This window comes from Monodon monoceros, unplaced genomic scaffold (genome assembly GCF_005190385.1).
Source record: "Monodon monoceros isolate NGI ecotype Baffin Bay Population unplaced genomic scaffold, NGI_Narwhal_1 Super_Scaffold_12, whole genome shotgun sequence".
Taxonomy (NCBI): domain Eukaryota; kingdom Metazoa; phylum Chordata; class Mammalia; order Artiodactyla; family Monodontidae; genus Monodon; species Monodon monoceros.
Genome location: NW_021703768.1, coordinates 88,265,948 through 88,283,150, shown reverse-complemented (window position 1 = coordinate 88,283,150; position 17,203 = coordinate 88,265,948). Strand labels below are relative to the sequence as shown.

Here is a 17,203-nt window from a genome sequence, read left to right as displayed (position 1 = left end):
TCCTTCACTTGAACTTTTACTTTTCCACCAACTTGTTTATCTCATAGGAAGGAAAGCAGACACAGCCTATAAATAGTGCTTGCATTTCTGTTTCAGGATGTATAGGGCAGGAGAGCCTCTTCCCAGTAAGGTCAAGGGCCACAGCCAGCTTGCTCCCTTTGTAAGTCAGACAATACTCGCATGTTGCTATTCTGAACTCAGTAAGCAGAGTTATGTAAAATAAATGCCCTATGTGCAGCATCTTGAAAATTCTAGCACAATTCAGTGTCTCCACTCTGTTATCCACCATTTTTGGACAGTTTTCATACAGATTTCTTTTTCACTTGATTTTTAGAGATTTAGAGTTCCTAAGTAAAGCATACTCCACAGTCTTTGAAATTTCCAGAAGTAAGTGAGCATTTGGACAGTTATCTATAACCTTATTTTTTCCCTGAGTTTACTTTATTATTTTAAGAAACTTCAAGACTTTTCATGTCTCCAGAGGATAGACTAAGTTTATTTTACTGACAGTTTCCTTCAAATTACATGGAAAATTATCTGTTGTCTAGAAAGCTAGTTCTCTGCTATAGTCTAATAATAGAAAAATTATCTATGTGCTTTTCCTCTTCATCAATTTAATTTAATAGATATCTACTGAGTACTTGCAAGGATAGAGGCACTAAGCTAGGATTTTTAAAAAATGTATGACACCATGAAAAGATGCACAAGATCATTAGTGCTTAGGGAAATGAAAATTAAAACCCCCAATCAGGCACCACTTCATACCTACTAGAGTGGCTGTAATCAAAGAGACAGACATTCCCAAGTATTGGCAAGGACGTGGAGTCACTGGACTTTCATACGCTGCTGGTGGGAATGTAAGATTGTATAGCCACTTTGGAAAACACTTTGGCAGTTTCTTAGGAAGTTAAGCATAAACTTAACCATATGACCCAGAAATCCCACTCTTAGGTATTTACCCAAATGAAGTGAGAACGTGTATTCACACAAAGACATGTGCGCTAATGTTCATAACAGCGTTATACCTAATAGCCAAAAAGTGGAAACAGCCCAGATGTCCATCTAGAGTAGAATGGAATACTTTTCAGCATTGAGAATGAACGAACCACCAGTACACATAGCAATGTAGATGAATCTCATTAATGTGATGGACAGCTAAAAAACCAGAAACAAGTGTGTTCGGTGTTTGACTATTTGTATGAAGTTCAAAAACAAGAATACTAATGTGTGTGATGGGAAGTCAAGATAGTGGTTATCCTTTTGGGGGAATAGTAGTGACTGGAGTTGGGGATGAGGTTGCTTTAGGGGTGCTAGTCGTGCTCTGTTTCTCAGTCCAGATACTGTTACACAGCTATGTTAACTTTGTCAAAATTCATCAAGTTGTACCTTGAGGATTTGTGTAATTTTCTACATGTATACTTCCAAAAAATATATTAAAACTATAAAAAATGAGTGACACTTGATTTTCAGAGATTCAGGGGTCCTAGGAAAACACTCTCCATGTTCACTGCTTCAAAGATTTTACAGTCTTGGGGAAGATGGGCATGTTGATAAATAATTCTGATATGAAACAAACTCTGATAAGTGCAGCATTAGAAATATAAGTAAGTGCAGTGAAATAAAGAAAAATATTTACAAAAAAGGACAACTTGGAAAAATGTAGGGTGTAGTCACTGTTGGGTCTGCTTCATAATAATGGGAGGAACAGAATAATGTTTAAAAGTGGAATTAAAGCTATAAATTAGAAATAAAGGGATTAAAAACATTGGATTATGTACAAGAAGTCATAACTGAGAGGCAAAGTTGTTTTAAAATATCAGAACACATAAGTTATTTATATCCTTAAAAATGAGTTCTTTTGTTTTTAGTTGACTGACTTTGCTGGAGTTGTAGGTTACTCTGTTCCAGTGGTTCTCAGCCTTGACTTCACATTGGGATCACAGGAGCTTTTATAGCTTCTCCTGAATCAGAAGCTCCAGGGGTGGGACTCGGGCATCTGTACTTTTTTTAGGCACCTGTGATTCTCCTGAACTGCCAGGGTTAGGAGCCACTGCTGTAGTCCCTGCGGGGTAGAGGGAACCTTTGCAGGGACCATGATGCAACAACAAGTGTCTCTGAAAGAGCCGTTCCTTTGTTTTGGGGGCTTCTGCGGCTTCCACAAAGAAGAGCGCTTTTCATATTTATCTCTCTGTATCCGTGCCAAGAAATTTCTCTGCAAATGGCTTTTATCCAAGTATTACATGAAAGATGTTAATCCTACTGTTAAATTTTAACCCTGATTCTTTCATGCACTAGGGCATTTCTTCTGATTTTATTACAGGTACATAGATCTACAGCAGATGATAGAACTGGAAGGGACAAAATGGCACATGCGGGTCACTTGTTAGTGCACTCATATGACTAAGCTTTCTCCTATGAGGAAAAAATGTATTTTTAGTCCTAACATTTATATATCAGATCTTACAGTGTAAAAATAATACCTGCTTTCACTTAGAAAATTTTAGTCCTCTACTTAGTTCATTCACTTGGTATCTCTTATTAACTTATCCATGTTTTTTTCTCTTTGCTTTCAAACAATTTTAGAATTACAGAAAAGTTGCAAAAATAGTAGAGAGTTCATGTATACTCTTCACCCAGCTACCTCTAATGTTGAGGACATATAACCACAGTACAGTTATCAAACTAGGAAATTAACTTAAAACAACAAGATTAACTAAGCTACAAATCTTACTTGAATTTCACCAGGTTTTTCCCTAATTTCCTTGTCTGGTCCAGGATTCAATCCAGCATCCCACATTGTATTTAGTTGTCATGTCTCCTCAGGCTCCTCTAATCTGTGACAGTTCCTCATTCTTTTCTTATGCTCCATTATCTTGACTCTTTTGATGAGTACTGGTGAATTATTTATAGAATGTTTCTCACTTTGGGTTTGTGTGATATTTTCTTATGAGTAGATTGAAATTATTCATTTTGGTGAGAATACTGCAGAAGTGATCAGGCGATACATTATATCTCTATATGTTATTACTGGTGATGTTAACCTTGATCATTTGGGTAAGGGGGTGTCTGCTGGGTCTCTCCGCTATAAAGTTACAATTTTCGATAGTTGATAAATACCTTTGGCACTATGCCAATATTCTGTTTCACCTCAAACTTTCACTCACTGATTTTTGCACCCTTTGGTGGATCTTGCCTGCAATAATTATTACTCTAGTCTTCGCCTGGTAATGTTTATTTTTTTATTTCCCTCATTCCTTATACATTTATTAATTGGAATTCTTCTGTAAGGTGACCTTCCTTGGCTATTTTTTTATTTATATCAGTATGAATCTGTGAATGCTTATTCAGTTTTCTGAATTATAATCCAGTACTATCATTATTTATTTTGCTGATCAAATTTTTCCGGCTGTGGCCATTGGCAGCTCTTTCTGATTGGATCCTCTGTCTTTTTGATGTACCCTCACTCATTTCTAAGCACTTCTTTTTTATACGATCACAAGATATCCCAGAATCATCGTCTATTTTCCCGGCCCCAGTTCTGGAATCAGCCATTTTTCTAAGAAGCCCTGATTTCTTTTATTCACTTTATTGGAGAATGATACTTAAAACCTAAGGTCTGGGTGCTAGTAGATCATTGCTACTGGGGTATCCTTGCTCCAAGTTCCTCTCAGCAGAAAGAGCTAGGAAATGTATGTATGTATACTAAGCCATGCATGCATGCACATACATCATATTTATTATTTCTACATGTATTTATCTGTAATGTGTGTATAAAATACCATGAGTTCATTCTAATATCTCTGATTCCAGTTCAATACCACAAGATTCATTATAAGCCTCCCCACTTTTCTTATTTGTAACTTCTTTCCCTAACAGTGAAAAGACTGGCTCTCATTATTTATAGTCCTAGATTATGCGTAAAATAGTTACTGAATTGCTAACTCACACCCCTGTGAGAAATAGATTTCCTAACTAGAGTGCAGTATTTGCTGACAGTTCTTTTTGGTTTTCACTTTACAATATCCAATCAAAATCATGTTTTCCGAAGCCACTTAATTCTTAATTCCCATCCCCTTTGGTGTGGTTATATTATTTGCTGGGGCCATGTTGTTCATTTGTAACACAGTTAAGTTTATTTGTTACTGTTGGTATTCCACTTCGGGCTCCCCATCCTGGATGGTTTTAATTTTTTATTTTGGGAAGTATGTAAAGCATTACTATGGCTCAGAGAGTCAAAGCTATAGCCAAAGAGAGAGTCTAAGAAGTGTTTGTCCCCCTCACTCTCCCAACCTCACCTCCACATTCCATGCCCCCTTCTTTTCTCCCCTTTCCCACCAGCCCCCTATAGTTAAACAGTCTCTGTAGTTTCTGGTGTGTCTTTCCCATATTCTTTTTGCACAAGTGAGCAGATTCATGTTTTTGTTTTTGTTTATTTTTTTAATTGCATTGTCTTTTGGATGGTGGTAGCACATCATGTAAACTCTTTTTTGCACTTTGGTTTTTTCACTGAATGATTTGGAAGTTCCTAGTGATCGTCCCCCATTAATTTTTTTTAAAGCTGCACAGTGTTCAACTGTGAGGATGTAGCATAGTTTATTTAACCACTCTCCTATGTATGGGCATTAGGGGCTGTTTCCATTATTTTGCAATTACAATCAACGCTTTAATGAATAAACTTGTATGTGTGTAATTTTGTATAATTAGAAGTATATTTTCAGGATAGATTCCTAGAAATGGAGTTTCTTTGTCAAAATTAACTACATATATGCTCATGTCTTTCAGTCACTCTGTATGCCTATGGAAACACCTTTTAGTGAGTTAGTGTATATCCTTGATCATCATATGTTTCTGAATTACAGCTTTGAATTTGTGTAACTTTTTAAAATTTAACTTTATTAGTTACACTTAGCACATTAAAAAGTGCATTAAAATTGCATTGGGATAAGGAATTAGTCTTGCATAATTTATCCCTTTTCAAGGCTTAATAAATACCATTATAATGTGTCAACAGCCCCTAGTGAAGATAGTAATCATACATTCCATTTACAGCCCTATCATCCCAGGTGCAGTCTGTAAGTTCGTGATCACCGATGGAGAGCAGGCAATTCAAGAACTCTAGCAGTGACATAATGACTAAGTATTTATATAATGGTCCCATTTGCCCAGAGCTTCTTATTCTTCAAAACTCTTTCAAGTCTTTTCATTTTAAATCAACTGCACCACTGTAGGATGGCGTGGGGAAATATCGAATAAATCAATATTTTATTTATGTAGTACATTTGTGTAGTGCAAAGTCCCTTACATGTATTATCTCATTTGAACCTCAGACCAACCCTGTGAAGTAGACAGGACATATAGTCACCATCCCTATTGTGCAGGTGAGGAAGCTGAGACTCAGGAAAGTTAAATGTCATCCTGAGGTCAACATCTACTAAGTAGTGAGGCCGGAAATGAGTTTGAGACTACCACAGCTAGCTCATGAAAAACAATAAAAAAATATATCCAAAGGTAGGATATATTCACAGAGAGGTGAATTACTCAGTATATATTTCGGGATTTAAAGATACTCTTGGACCCTGTTTTATAGTCAAAGGGTAAATACTTGGCTACCTATGAGCAGTAGTGTTTAAATTTTGAATGGAGGTAAAGGGAAATATATTCTGAACATGCACAGGCTCCTCTACCACCCTGGATGCTGCTGCTGTGAAAGAATGAGCCCTGGCTTTGGAGCCAAACTATCTCCATTTGCACCCTAGTTTTGCCACTAAATAGGCATGGGGCCTTGGTGAGGTATTTAACCTTAGTTTTCTTACCTCTACCATGGATATTGTTTTTGCAGTGCTGTTGGAGGCATTAAAAGTAAGTTCACCAGGAAGACTCATCCCTGGTGCCATCTAAATGTCATTCTTACAATGATCATTCCATTTCCTTCAAAGCACTTGTTACAATTTAGAATTATATATACTTTTGTGTCCACTTCACATCTCTCCTTCTAGAATATGGGATTCATGACATCAAGGACTCTGTTTATTTTTGCTACTCCGTTTATGTTTTATGCCAACCCCAGTGCTACTAATCATGGGGTGAATATTTCTGGAATAAATCTGCCACTTCCTTGTACTTGTTTTTATTTCAGCCGCATTCAGCCGCACGGAATGACCTGCAGCTCCCCAGTCCTTTCACATCTCTCTGCCCTTACATATGCTATTTCCTTAGCCCTCACGCCTTTGTTTTTCTGGAGAATCCTTACTCATCCCTCAAGACCTAGCTTAACTCTTCCATGAGGGCTCCTGTGATCTCTCTCCTCCCCTGAAGAGTGAGGGGCTCGCATGCCTCTTGGTGTGCCTCTATAATAGACCAAACCACATTATAGTCGTTGGCGTGTTTAACTAATATATATATATATATATATTTTTTTTTTTTTTTTTTTTTTTTTTTGGTTGCGCGGGCCTCTCACTTTTGTGGCCTCTCCCGTTGCGGAGCACAGGCTCCGGACACGCAGGCTCAGCGGCCATGGCTCATGGGCCCAGCCGCTCCGCGGCATGTGGGATCTTCCCGGACCGGGTCACGAACCCGTGTCCCTTGCATCGGCAGGCGGACTCTCAACTACTGCGCCACCAGGGAAGCCCTCAACTAATATTTTTAAGAACTGATTCTGTACCAGGTATATGCTAGATGCTGGGGATACAACAGTGAATAGGGAATCCGTCATTCTAATGGGAGAAGTGAGCTGCAAAAAGTGTACATAACTGAACGAATAAATAGTAACTTTTCTGATATCAGAAAATGACAGGGCAATCGGTTCTGAGAAGCTGACCTTTGACTCGAGATCTGAAAAGTGAGAAGTTAGGGATGGGAAGAGATGGGGGATGAGCATTGTGTTGTGACTGTTTACTTGGTTGTTCCTCATTTCCACCCAACCCTCCCTCCCCCCGCCATCCCCACTGAACTGACCTCTGAGCTCTGTGAACCTTTCTGTCCCTATGACCGAGCACAGGCCAGGTGTGTCACACCACAGTTCCATATGCTGGCAGTGCAGCATGTTGGAATTGCCAGGTGCCTGGGCCCGTGATTCTGAACTAGTAGATCTGATGTGCAGCCAGGACTGAGAGCCGGCTCTCAGCTTACTGTCTACTCCCCACTTACTATCTTGTGATACTGGGAAAGGTGTTCCATCGTTCTGTGTCTCAGTTTCCTGATCTTTAAAATGGAACTACCAATAAGACTTTGTAAGGTTGCTGTGAGGATTAAATGAGATAATGCACCTAAAATTCTTAGCCCAATGCGTAGCACATGGATAGTCAATAAGTATTGGAGAGAAATGCTCTAGGGTGAGTGCTCATGAAGTGTTTGTTGAGTAAATGAATGAGTTAAAGAAAAATAAAATTTAATTCTTGCTTCAGTAAATAGAACTATGGCAAAACAAAAACTGAATACCTTGTTTCATCTTCAGTTGTCTTATTTACTGTTTGTTTTCATTTGGACAAGAAAGAAAAAAAAAGGAAAATACCAAACACTAGTGATTTTAGCATCTGGAATTAGTAGCTGTTAACTCTTCATTTGCTTATCAAGCAGCCTCTGGAAACTCCGCAGATCACTTGATTTACTGTTTCCTGAATAGAGCAGGGCTTTCACATTCTAGTCTCAAACCTCAGTAAAAATACGCTATCAACTAATGTGGGGTCATCCTGCATCTTGTGCTCCATCTTTTGAAATCACAGTTTGAGCACTTTGTATTGAAAGGAATTTCTTTTTGCACCTTCTACTTCTTTTATCATACAAGATCCTCAGTATATCGTGACCAATGGAATTTATGACAATATCAGAGATAACAATAGTTTTCTTAGGTCAGGAACACCGATGGGATTAACCTGGGATATTGCTTATACTACACGAAAATATCACTCAGACCATTCAGCAAACCTTTGCAGATTTCCCCTGCCCCGCCCCACCTCCTTGGAAAACTAAATGCCAAAACAGCACGTGCACAGATGAGAACATCAACAAACTGATAACATGAGGAACTTCCAGGAATTTTTTTTTTCTTCCTTTATAGCATTTTCACTGGAAAACACTGGGATCATGATTATTGTTTTTATAAACTTTAAATATCTGGCTACTTCGGAGTGCTTTGATACTTGAATGCATGGGCATGAGTTTTCTAGTTTAAAAAAAAATTACTTAGGTAATTAGCAAAGAGATTTTGCCAAGTGTTTTTTTTCTGCGAGCTATAAGTAAGTAAGTCAGAAAGAGAAAAACAAATATCATATATTAACGCATATATGGGAATCCAGAAAAATGGTACAAATGAACTAGCTTGCAAGGCAGAAATAGAGACACAGAACTAGAGAACAAACGTATGGACACCAAGCGGGGAAAGCGGGGATGGAGGCGGGGTGGGGTGGTGGGATGAATTGGGAGATTGGGATTGACATATATACACTGACATGTATAAAATAGATAACTAATAAGAACCTGCTGTATAAAAAAAATTAAAGTGAAAAAAGAGTTAATGTTTATTTACATGAGTAATTCACTCTGCTCTTATCAATCTAATCAATTGGAAAATATCATCCGTTTTTAATGTCACAGAAATCAACTCATCCTATCTTAGGATGAGGAAATAATTAGCAAACAATTTATTATTCCTTTTTAACATTTTTGGCATTGTTTTCAGGGTTTTCATTTACAAACCAATGCACCGTAAACTTCTTCTGGCTGGAGGTATTGAAATCTGTTTTCCTGTGCTGCAAAGGTAGAAGTGTGCACGTCTATTTGATCAGAAGTCTGTAGCAAAGAGCCAAATTCACCGACTGGTTGCTCTGCCAGGGAGATAGGTTATGGAGCTCTGCAGTGATAAGTAGTACACATCATAGATGATGGGCTAAGCACCTGCACGTCAGTAGTGGTACAGTGCTAAACAGCCAAGAAGACTAGAGATACTGTCGTAATGTTCAGATGACAGGCTTCATTTCATATGTTAATAGGAGGAAGACTTTTGATACGGTGAGGAAATTCCCCATAACAAATGCATTCCCTTTATTGTGCTCTAGCATAGCAGCAATTAAATTCAGCTGTATGTGTAATGTACGTTTAATTCCTAGCGGTCCCAAGAAGGACTAACGTGAAAAATATTATATACTCTTACATTTTACAGATCATGAACAGATGGGGAAAAAATGCCAATTGGTAAAGAAATTCATATGCAGTATAACACACCTCAAAATGGTGTGTACGTGTTTTTTCTTTTTTAAAATTATTAAAGTTATCTTGGGTAAAATTTAATTACTGCTTAGGGTTTTCTGTAACGTTATATGTGTAATTCATTTTAATTTATGCCTTCTGCAGATACGAGTGTTTGGAAGTACAGGTAACCTTGTAATGAGTAAAACTGATAAAATGTTATGTTCCAATGAAAGGGAAATTATGGCATGATTATTCACTTTGTGAAAGGGTTTGTCATAGGGCAAGCTTTCCTAAAGCATTTTAAATTGAATTTCGTTTACAAAACATTCATTTACACACAACATTTCAGGAACAAATTTAGTGAGGAAATGAGAGAAATAGTCATAATGAGATAGAGATCCCTTACCCTGCTAACGTTTATGCTTGCTTTCTTCCCCTTTGTCCCTCCCTGCAGCACTGATAGCCATTGGGCGATACAGCATGACAATAGAGACTGTGGATGTTGGATGGTGTAAAGAAATTACAGACCAAGGAGCCACCCTGATTGCACAGAGCAGCAAGTCTCTAAGATATTTGGGGCTGATGAGATGCGATAAAGTAAGAGTTGTCTATCACGTTTCTTTCTACATATCACTGCAGTTAATAGCTTGATATTATATTCTTCCTCTCTCCCTATATATATATGTTTGTATACACACACATGCATATACCATTACACTGTAAGTTGCCCGGTTTTCTAAACTTATCTGAGATTATTTTTGAATTTCTCTGTTTAAAAATGAATTTCGTGCTTATGCAGAAAGAAAAAACAATCATACACACGCTCAGCTTAGATTTTGGCTTCCTATCCATAAGTCTATGGACCACAATTAAAAATGTTTGCATGGCACACTGCAGTGTGCACGGTCTAAGAGTAAAATTTTGTTCTGGGTTCCAAGTTTCCTACAACAGTAAGATGGAAAGCACAGTGCCAAATTGTTTTGTCACAATCTGAAGTGTGCCATTTCAGTGCTCAACATCTATGTATTCTGGCCATTTGGGGGCAAGAAAGAGCCAGTGAGGGAATGTTATGTGGGAATTTGCCTCTCTCCACGTTTCAGGCGCTACTTCTCGCACATGATGAGAAACGGTCCCAGACGCCCCACGGACGGTCAGTGGAGCTGGCCAGAGACGTGAGCATGAGTTTGAGAAATTGTGCTGCATTTACTAAAGATGATCAAAACCTGAATTGATAACTAGGCATTAGAGAGGTGCCTTCCCCTTTGTCACTTTTATGTTTTCCCCTATAACAAGTCTAGGAAGTAATCATTTGTACTGTGAAGGGGAAAGAATAGAGGCTCAGAAAGACCAGGCACTGGCCCAAGGCCACTCCTCCAAGACTTTACCCCAGATCTTCAAGTCTGTGTCCAGTGCCTGTGGCAAACCCTGGGGGCTATGTCCAGGCAAGGGGATGCTTCCTTGGAAAAGACTCACCTCAGATACTTGCTCCGAAAGTGCCGGCATCATGTAATGATTTACACATGTGTGCTACTTTTACAATTGGTGATTAGGGACAAATCTAGCAAATCCAGCAATGAGAGTGAAATGAGAGTGAAACTAAATATGTATGCCTCTCAAAGGACATGCATTTTCTAAATGTAGCAAATCTGGGGGCAAATAAGAAGAATGGCCCAAGATCTTTGTCATTTTTGTTAATTGACCTAGTTCTTTTCTCCATATGCTTTACAATCCCAACTTATACTAGGCCTTTGCCAGTTAGTTATGTTTAGAGAGATTTTATTATATATTCTAAGCCCAGCCTAGAAGGCTGACTGACTTTGTTACTAAGCAACAGCGGAGACCCAGGGGTTGCAAGTCTCCCTCAGATTTCACTACTAACTAACCTAACACTGCTACTAACCCTGTCACTTTAAAATGACTTCTTTTAAAACAGATGAAAGGGTCCACAGTAGGCAGAGTGTTCTAGAAACACTAAACAGTGACAGCAGAGCTTCTCACCTTCGCCAGAAGGAATTGCTACATGAGAACTACCTAAGCAAGGATGCCAAAATGTATGCATTCAAAATGTATCTTTGTAGCCACAACCATTCTCAGAAGTCACCATGTTTCTAGTCCATACCCTTTAGATTTGTTGAGATCAGCTTTACCTTCAGAGATGAATTGTAGAAATTTGGGTTCCAGTTAGCGCAGAAGATTATTCCAGACATATTTCCTGACCAGCGTTTTGCCAATTTTCAGTTAGGTAATGGATCCTTTTCTACCTAAATGCAAATTAGTCCAAAATGGGATCAGAAGGCGGTTTTGATGAGCGATATTCCTGAGGGTTTTAGCCCTTTCCTCAGGTGGCCTCTGAATCCTTTCTCCAACCAGCCTGCTGCTCTGAGAGCCCGTTGGCTCTCGCACCCAGCCGTCCGACCACAGCCCGCTGCAGCATGGCCCAGGCCTGCCGTCTGGCATCCTCAGACTTAAGGCAGCTCAGGGTCAAACACGGGAAGTTCTGTGAGGACGGAAGAAGTTTCCAAACCACACACACAGCGCACGTAAAACCTTGCACTTAAAAGCCTGCGGGTTGATTTAGTTGGTTGGAGATCTAGCGTGATTAGCTATTCTGTCTTTGACATTTGTATTATGCTGTCCGTCTCCAGATTTTAAAGTTATCAAGATTCAAAGGAAGATATGAGTAGCAAAGAAAAGAAGTTAGTAGCTGAGGACATGGACTCTGGAGCCAGAGTTCAGGTTCAGATCTGGGCTCTGCACTTAGTTGTGTCATCTTGGGCAGTTATTTAACCTCTCTGTTTCGTCATTTACTATAAGGATGATAATCGTGGAAATGCTACGAGCGTTTAAATGAGTGAACATATATCAAGCCCTTAGAGTAAAGCTTGTTATATATAAAATGCTCAGTGTTAATGATTATTCTTATCATCATCATTATATTAACCTGTGTTTTGATATTTGAATTTCCAAATGAGAAAAAAACTGTATTGCCTGCCATTTTGAAAGGAAATTTTAAAAAAGAAGAAAGAAATTAACTCAGATTAAAGAAGATGTTGCCCTTTTACTATTTTGTCACTTAAGTTTAAGATTATTATTTTCTACATAAATATATCAATAATTACATTTTCAACACACTTTACGAAGGAAAACTAATGCCTCTGTGGGACAGTGTATTTGGAATCAACTTACTGATCCAGGCATAATGTTGAAGAAAGATTTGCAGTGGGGGAAAAGGGTGAGCTGAAGATAAAACAATTCAAATAGGTAAGGAAACAAAAAGAAAGTATTAAGGAGAATAATGGAGATGTGGCTCCCTGGTGGTCTAGTGGCTAGGATAAGAAAAATAGTGGAGAAAGAATAGAAGAACAGAAACAGGAAACAGTGAAATTACGATTAGGACACAGAGACAAAGAGCCACTGTCTATCTCAACGTGATCATCTGTGCCAACAAAGAATTAAAGAACAAAATTAATTGAGACCTATTACTCTTCTCCCTGTACCTTAACCTAATCTGCTAACCACTAAAAACTTGTTCATTTGAGTTCTCTTTCCCCTCTGCACACCAACTGGAGCTAAAGGAGGGGGCAAGAGACCTCGCTGGTTTCCACAACTAGCCCCCTTGTCAGGCATGTTACCAGTGGGATCCCTGCATTGGAGAGAGATGAGGTTTGTGATATCTGTGTGTCCCAGGGTTCGTGTCCTGCAATTCTGGGTTTCTCAGAAATATTGAAGGCTAATTATATTTTCTTTCATTTGGGGCCACTTATATTTGATTTGGAAGCTATACCAAACGTCTGCTTTTTTCCTCACTTGAGCTTCTGAAGAATTAAATAACAAAATGCATTGTATTTGTTGTAGGAAAAAAAGTGGTTTTCCTCTGTTTCTTTTTCTCCCATTTTCATTAGGTAGACAAAGAACAGATAAGAAACATTAAATGTATTCTTTGCAGATGAAGGCAACATGTATATAGATTATCAGTCAGAGTCTAAGCTAAACAGCAGTAAATTTGGCTGCAACATTGGTGACTCCTAGGAAGGAGTCCTCCAGCCATTAGACAAATGCAGCGTTCCCCACACACTTGTAAAATTAGGAAGCGCATTAAGAAGCCCCTGTTTGAGTAGCTTTTCCAATTGCTGGATGGATAAGCACGTTAGAGGCATTACTTTCGGTTTTGAAGCCGAGGCCACTTAATCTCCTAAACTTTAGCGCATTGTAAGAACCCAGAGAAGAAAACACTGTGTGAGACGGCTTTGATGAATTGGGGTGAACTTATATTCTTAAAGACTGTTCAAAGGCTTACTTGACCTTGGGAATTAGAGTTGACCCGAAATCACCTATCAACTTAACACGCATTTATTTGGTGATTTAGTTAAAACTACTTGTATAACCAAGGGGACTGTCTAATAAGAGCAGTATGTTTTTTCTGCTTTCCACAATTACGGACAGGCAGTGGCTTTGGTCATAGAAATCATTTTCACAACTTCAGTGAATTCTAGATTCTATACAGATCTGTTTCTTCTACTAATATGATATTTTTCTCACTTCTTACATAGCAGTTTGGATGGAGAACAAAACTAAAAAGGACAAAAAGAAAAAAAATTCCTGGGAAAGCTGTAGGGCAAATGGAAATGCAATGTTCAGTGTTAATGAAAAATGTTTGGGGTAACAAGGTTGATGAAAAGGGAGGAAGCCCAGTGGCATGGTATTGGCTGAGAAACCAGACCTCACCAGAGGCAGCCTGGCTGGTTTGGGAAACCTCAGTGATAAAATGTCGCGGTGGAAACCTCTGCAGCGAGTGTTAATACAGAAGTTTGGAGACAGAGGGCCTGAATTATGAGCAGCAAGTAGCATCATAAATGTAACAATTCTCAAATGCCAAACCCTCGTGAAAAGCAGTTGGATGAAGAAATGCTGGAGCTTTTAAAAGCTCCCTTTCACTTTCTACTTTTTTTTTTAACTTCATACAGAACTAATTTTATACACTGTTCGTTTGATTTGAAAATGCCAGCGTCTGGGGTATCATCAAAGAGCGTTATTGAGGGAGCCACTCTTGGCAAAGCGTTTTGCTTAAAATGCTTATTAGTTCTTATGTTTCTGCGGAGTTGTCAATAGGAAGGAGAAAGGGTACCTCGATTTACCTAACTGCGTTCCTCTGCCTTTGCCCAGAGCAGGTAGCAGGACTTCCGCTGAGAAGCTACCTCTCCTTGGCCTGTAGAGGCGCCAGGAGGGCCGTGCGGGACACATTACTTAAGGAATAGACATAAATAGATTTTGAAAGGTCCACCCCAATGTCCTATGACCAAAGCCTCTTGGAATTTCTTTGATTTCTAGTTGACATAAATTAGAATTACACAGGCGTGAAGAGTCCACCCAGAAAAGATCAGAGAGGCTGCTGGGGGAGGAGAGCACCTCTGTGTGTTCCTATTGACTAGCCAGCTGCCTTCAGGCCAGGGGCCTCTGTGGAGGCTGACTATTATTGATCCACACCATGGAAATAATCAAATTAATTCATTTCTCATCAAACTGCCGCTGCCAAGACCTTTCTCCTCGACCTGGCCTAATTCCTGAAGTACTTAGTGAAGGAATGAAACAGATGATTTTCTTTTCCTAAGAAAAGATTTCTTCAGGTCATAAGAAATCCTTGTTTTCGCACAGAGTTCCTCATTGAAATGGTAGAGAGATTGAATCAAATCAATGAGAAGTCAATACAGAAAGCAAGTAATAGCAACCAGTCAGCTCTTTAAAGCCAGGAACCTGCTTTGCAACCTTAAAGTCTCAAGGGCCAAGTTTTATGCGCCCATTTTAATGTAAAAATATTCAGGAAGCATTGACCACTGCATTTTTCAGGAAGTAATTATGGTAAGAGAAAGCCTCAACAACATAAAGATTTCTGTGGGGAATGTGGAGTTTTTATCAGCTTGTTTAGGAACCATGAGCAGGAAAGCCCTATGGGGAAAATAATATAGGACTCTGTAACTAATATACAGAACTAACTGGAAAAATCAGTTTAAGGGAAAAATAATTTGTGGGGCACTGTGTCCAGGACTGTTTGGGTAGCACTTCAGCCATGAAACAAAGTGCGTACCTGCAGGGACTCCCCTCTCCCCACAGTGTATATCCACAGATGTTTCCAGATTGCCCACGGCCAAAATTGAATATTGCAAAGTATGCCTTATCAAAGAAAATAAAGTGAAAAAAACAAAACAAAACTTTCTCTCCTAATAAGACAGGAGTGGTCTGACTGTATCAGATCGTGCAGTCCTATAGATCGTGGGAGACATAACCGTTACCCGAACAGCCCGCAATGCCATGCGCGCCAAGAGAAAGGGGAGATGAAAAATGGGGAGAGAGTATGGCTGGGGCTCTGAAATCTGCACTTAAGTCCTTCACTTGAAGTATCAGCATCTTGTTCCTTTTGCTGATGAAACAGTTTCTTCCAGTGATTTCCGCACAGGAATACTTTAAAACACATTTTTACAACCCTCTCCTGATTATTGCTGGTAATTGAAACAGGGAAAAACACATCAGCTGAAACTCAGAGGTTATCTCTCAACCTCATTTTAGCCAAGTTCCCATCCCTTCTTCTTCCAGCCCTCCTCACCTAAACTTCTATGAAGTGGTAACTGAAAGGCCTTTCCTGTATTTCAGTAATAAAGCAAGAGACACTGGTGTGGAGCTTTATGACAGAGGTTAAATTGGCGAGCACTAGTGTCAAACCACTAGGTTTTCAAATTCTACATCCTTCACTTTACTATCTGTGGGACTTTGGACAACTTAGTCTCTAAAACCCTGTGTTACCATCTGAAAATGGGGGTAATATTTACCCCAGGGAGTTGTTATGAGATTATATGAGATATTGCAATAAAGCACTTAGCCTAATGTCATGTACTCTGTAAGCACTCAGTAAATGTCAACTATTATCATTATTATCATTATTATTTATTCATGTATACATGGCTGCTCTGGAATCCTATCTGACACTTAACCATAATATGAACTGCCTAGTTCATATATGCTAGCCATGAATATAAATTCACACGCTAAGATCTTCCAAAGAAAACTAGGCCCCTGAGACTTAGACAGCAATTCTTAAAAAAAAAATACGATCTTTTTTTTTTTTTAGTAGTTAGAACCCATTAAATTACAGTCAAACTTATAGAGGAAGAAGAAACCTAGAGACCAGCAGGGCTCTGTGAACAGAGAGAGTAAGTAAGAGTAAAACTCGGCAAGTCTGACCACCAGTCAGTTCCAGGCTGGTTTGTTTCTTCAAGAAAAACGGCATCTCCCTGGAACCTTTAAAGGGAGTGTGCAAGTAGTTGCTTATGTTTTGCTCACTTCTGTTACGGGATGGATGTATAATGAAATTGTTTTTGTTTGTTTTTTTAAAAAGGAGGCAGGAGGGGCCTACTGCTCCCCAAATGCTGTGAGGTGAATAGGATGTTATGTTGGACTTTGCCTGAAGGCTCCCTGGAGCATCATTGCTTTGCAGTAAATAATCTCCTTGGAACTTGGATTTGGCTTAAGTAATTATGAGAAGGAATTAGGTTGCAGGATCATATTATTTTTCTAACTTAGGAATAGAAAAGGTAACAGCAGTTTCTTAATGGAGCTCAGATTAGACCCCAGAACTCTGAAGCACCTGACTTCACAAAGTAGAAACAAGGACGTCCTGCTGAGGCTCAGGAGACTGGGGGACCATGGCTCCGTGGAAAGGAACCGGCCGGCCTGCCCCCGAGGCCCAGCCACTCAGCAGCAGGTTACCGGGGCCCCGCCATGCTGGGTCTAATGAAAACTTTGTTTGGCAAGTAGTTTTTCAAGAGAAAACCTAAGCTTCCTTCCCCAGCGTCCAATTTTTATTATATATTTTATCCATTTATTGAAGAAATATCTATTGGGCTTCCCTGGTGGCGCAGTGGTTGAGAGTCCGCCTGCCGATGCAGGGGACACGGATTCGTGCCCCAGTCCGGGAAGATCCCACATGCCGCGGAGCGGCTGGGCTCGTGAGCCATGGCCACTGAGC

General features: G+C 39.4%; 1 protein-coding gene across 1 annotated transcript in view; it reads left to right on the top strand.

Moving 5' to 3' along the window:
• The window catches only part of FBXL17 (F-box and leucine rich repeat protein 17), a 475,771-nt gene that overhangs the window by 443,310 nt on the left and 15,258 nt on the right, over nucleotides 1-17,203 (top strand). The window contains exon 8 of the mRNA XM_029219153.1: nucleotides 9,641-9,783. Coding sequence (XP_029074986.1) covers nucleotides 9,641-9,783 — 143 coding nt within the window. The remainder of the gene's footprint in view (nucleotides 1-9,640; nucleotides 9,784-17,203) is intronic.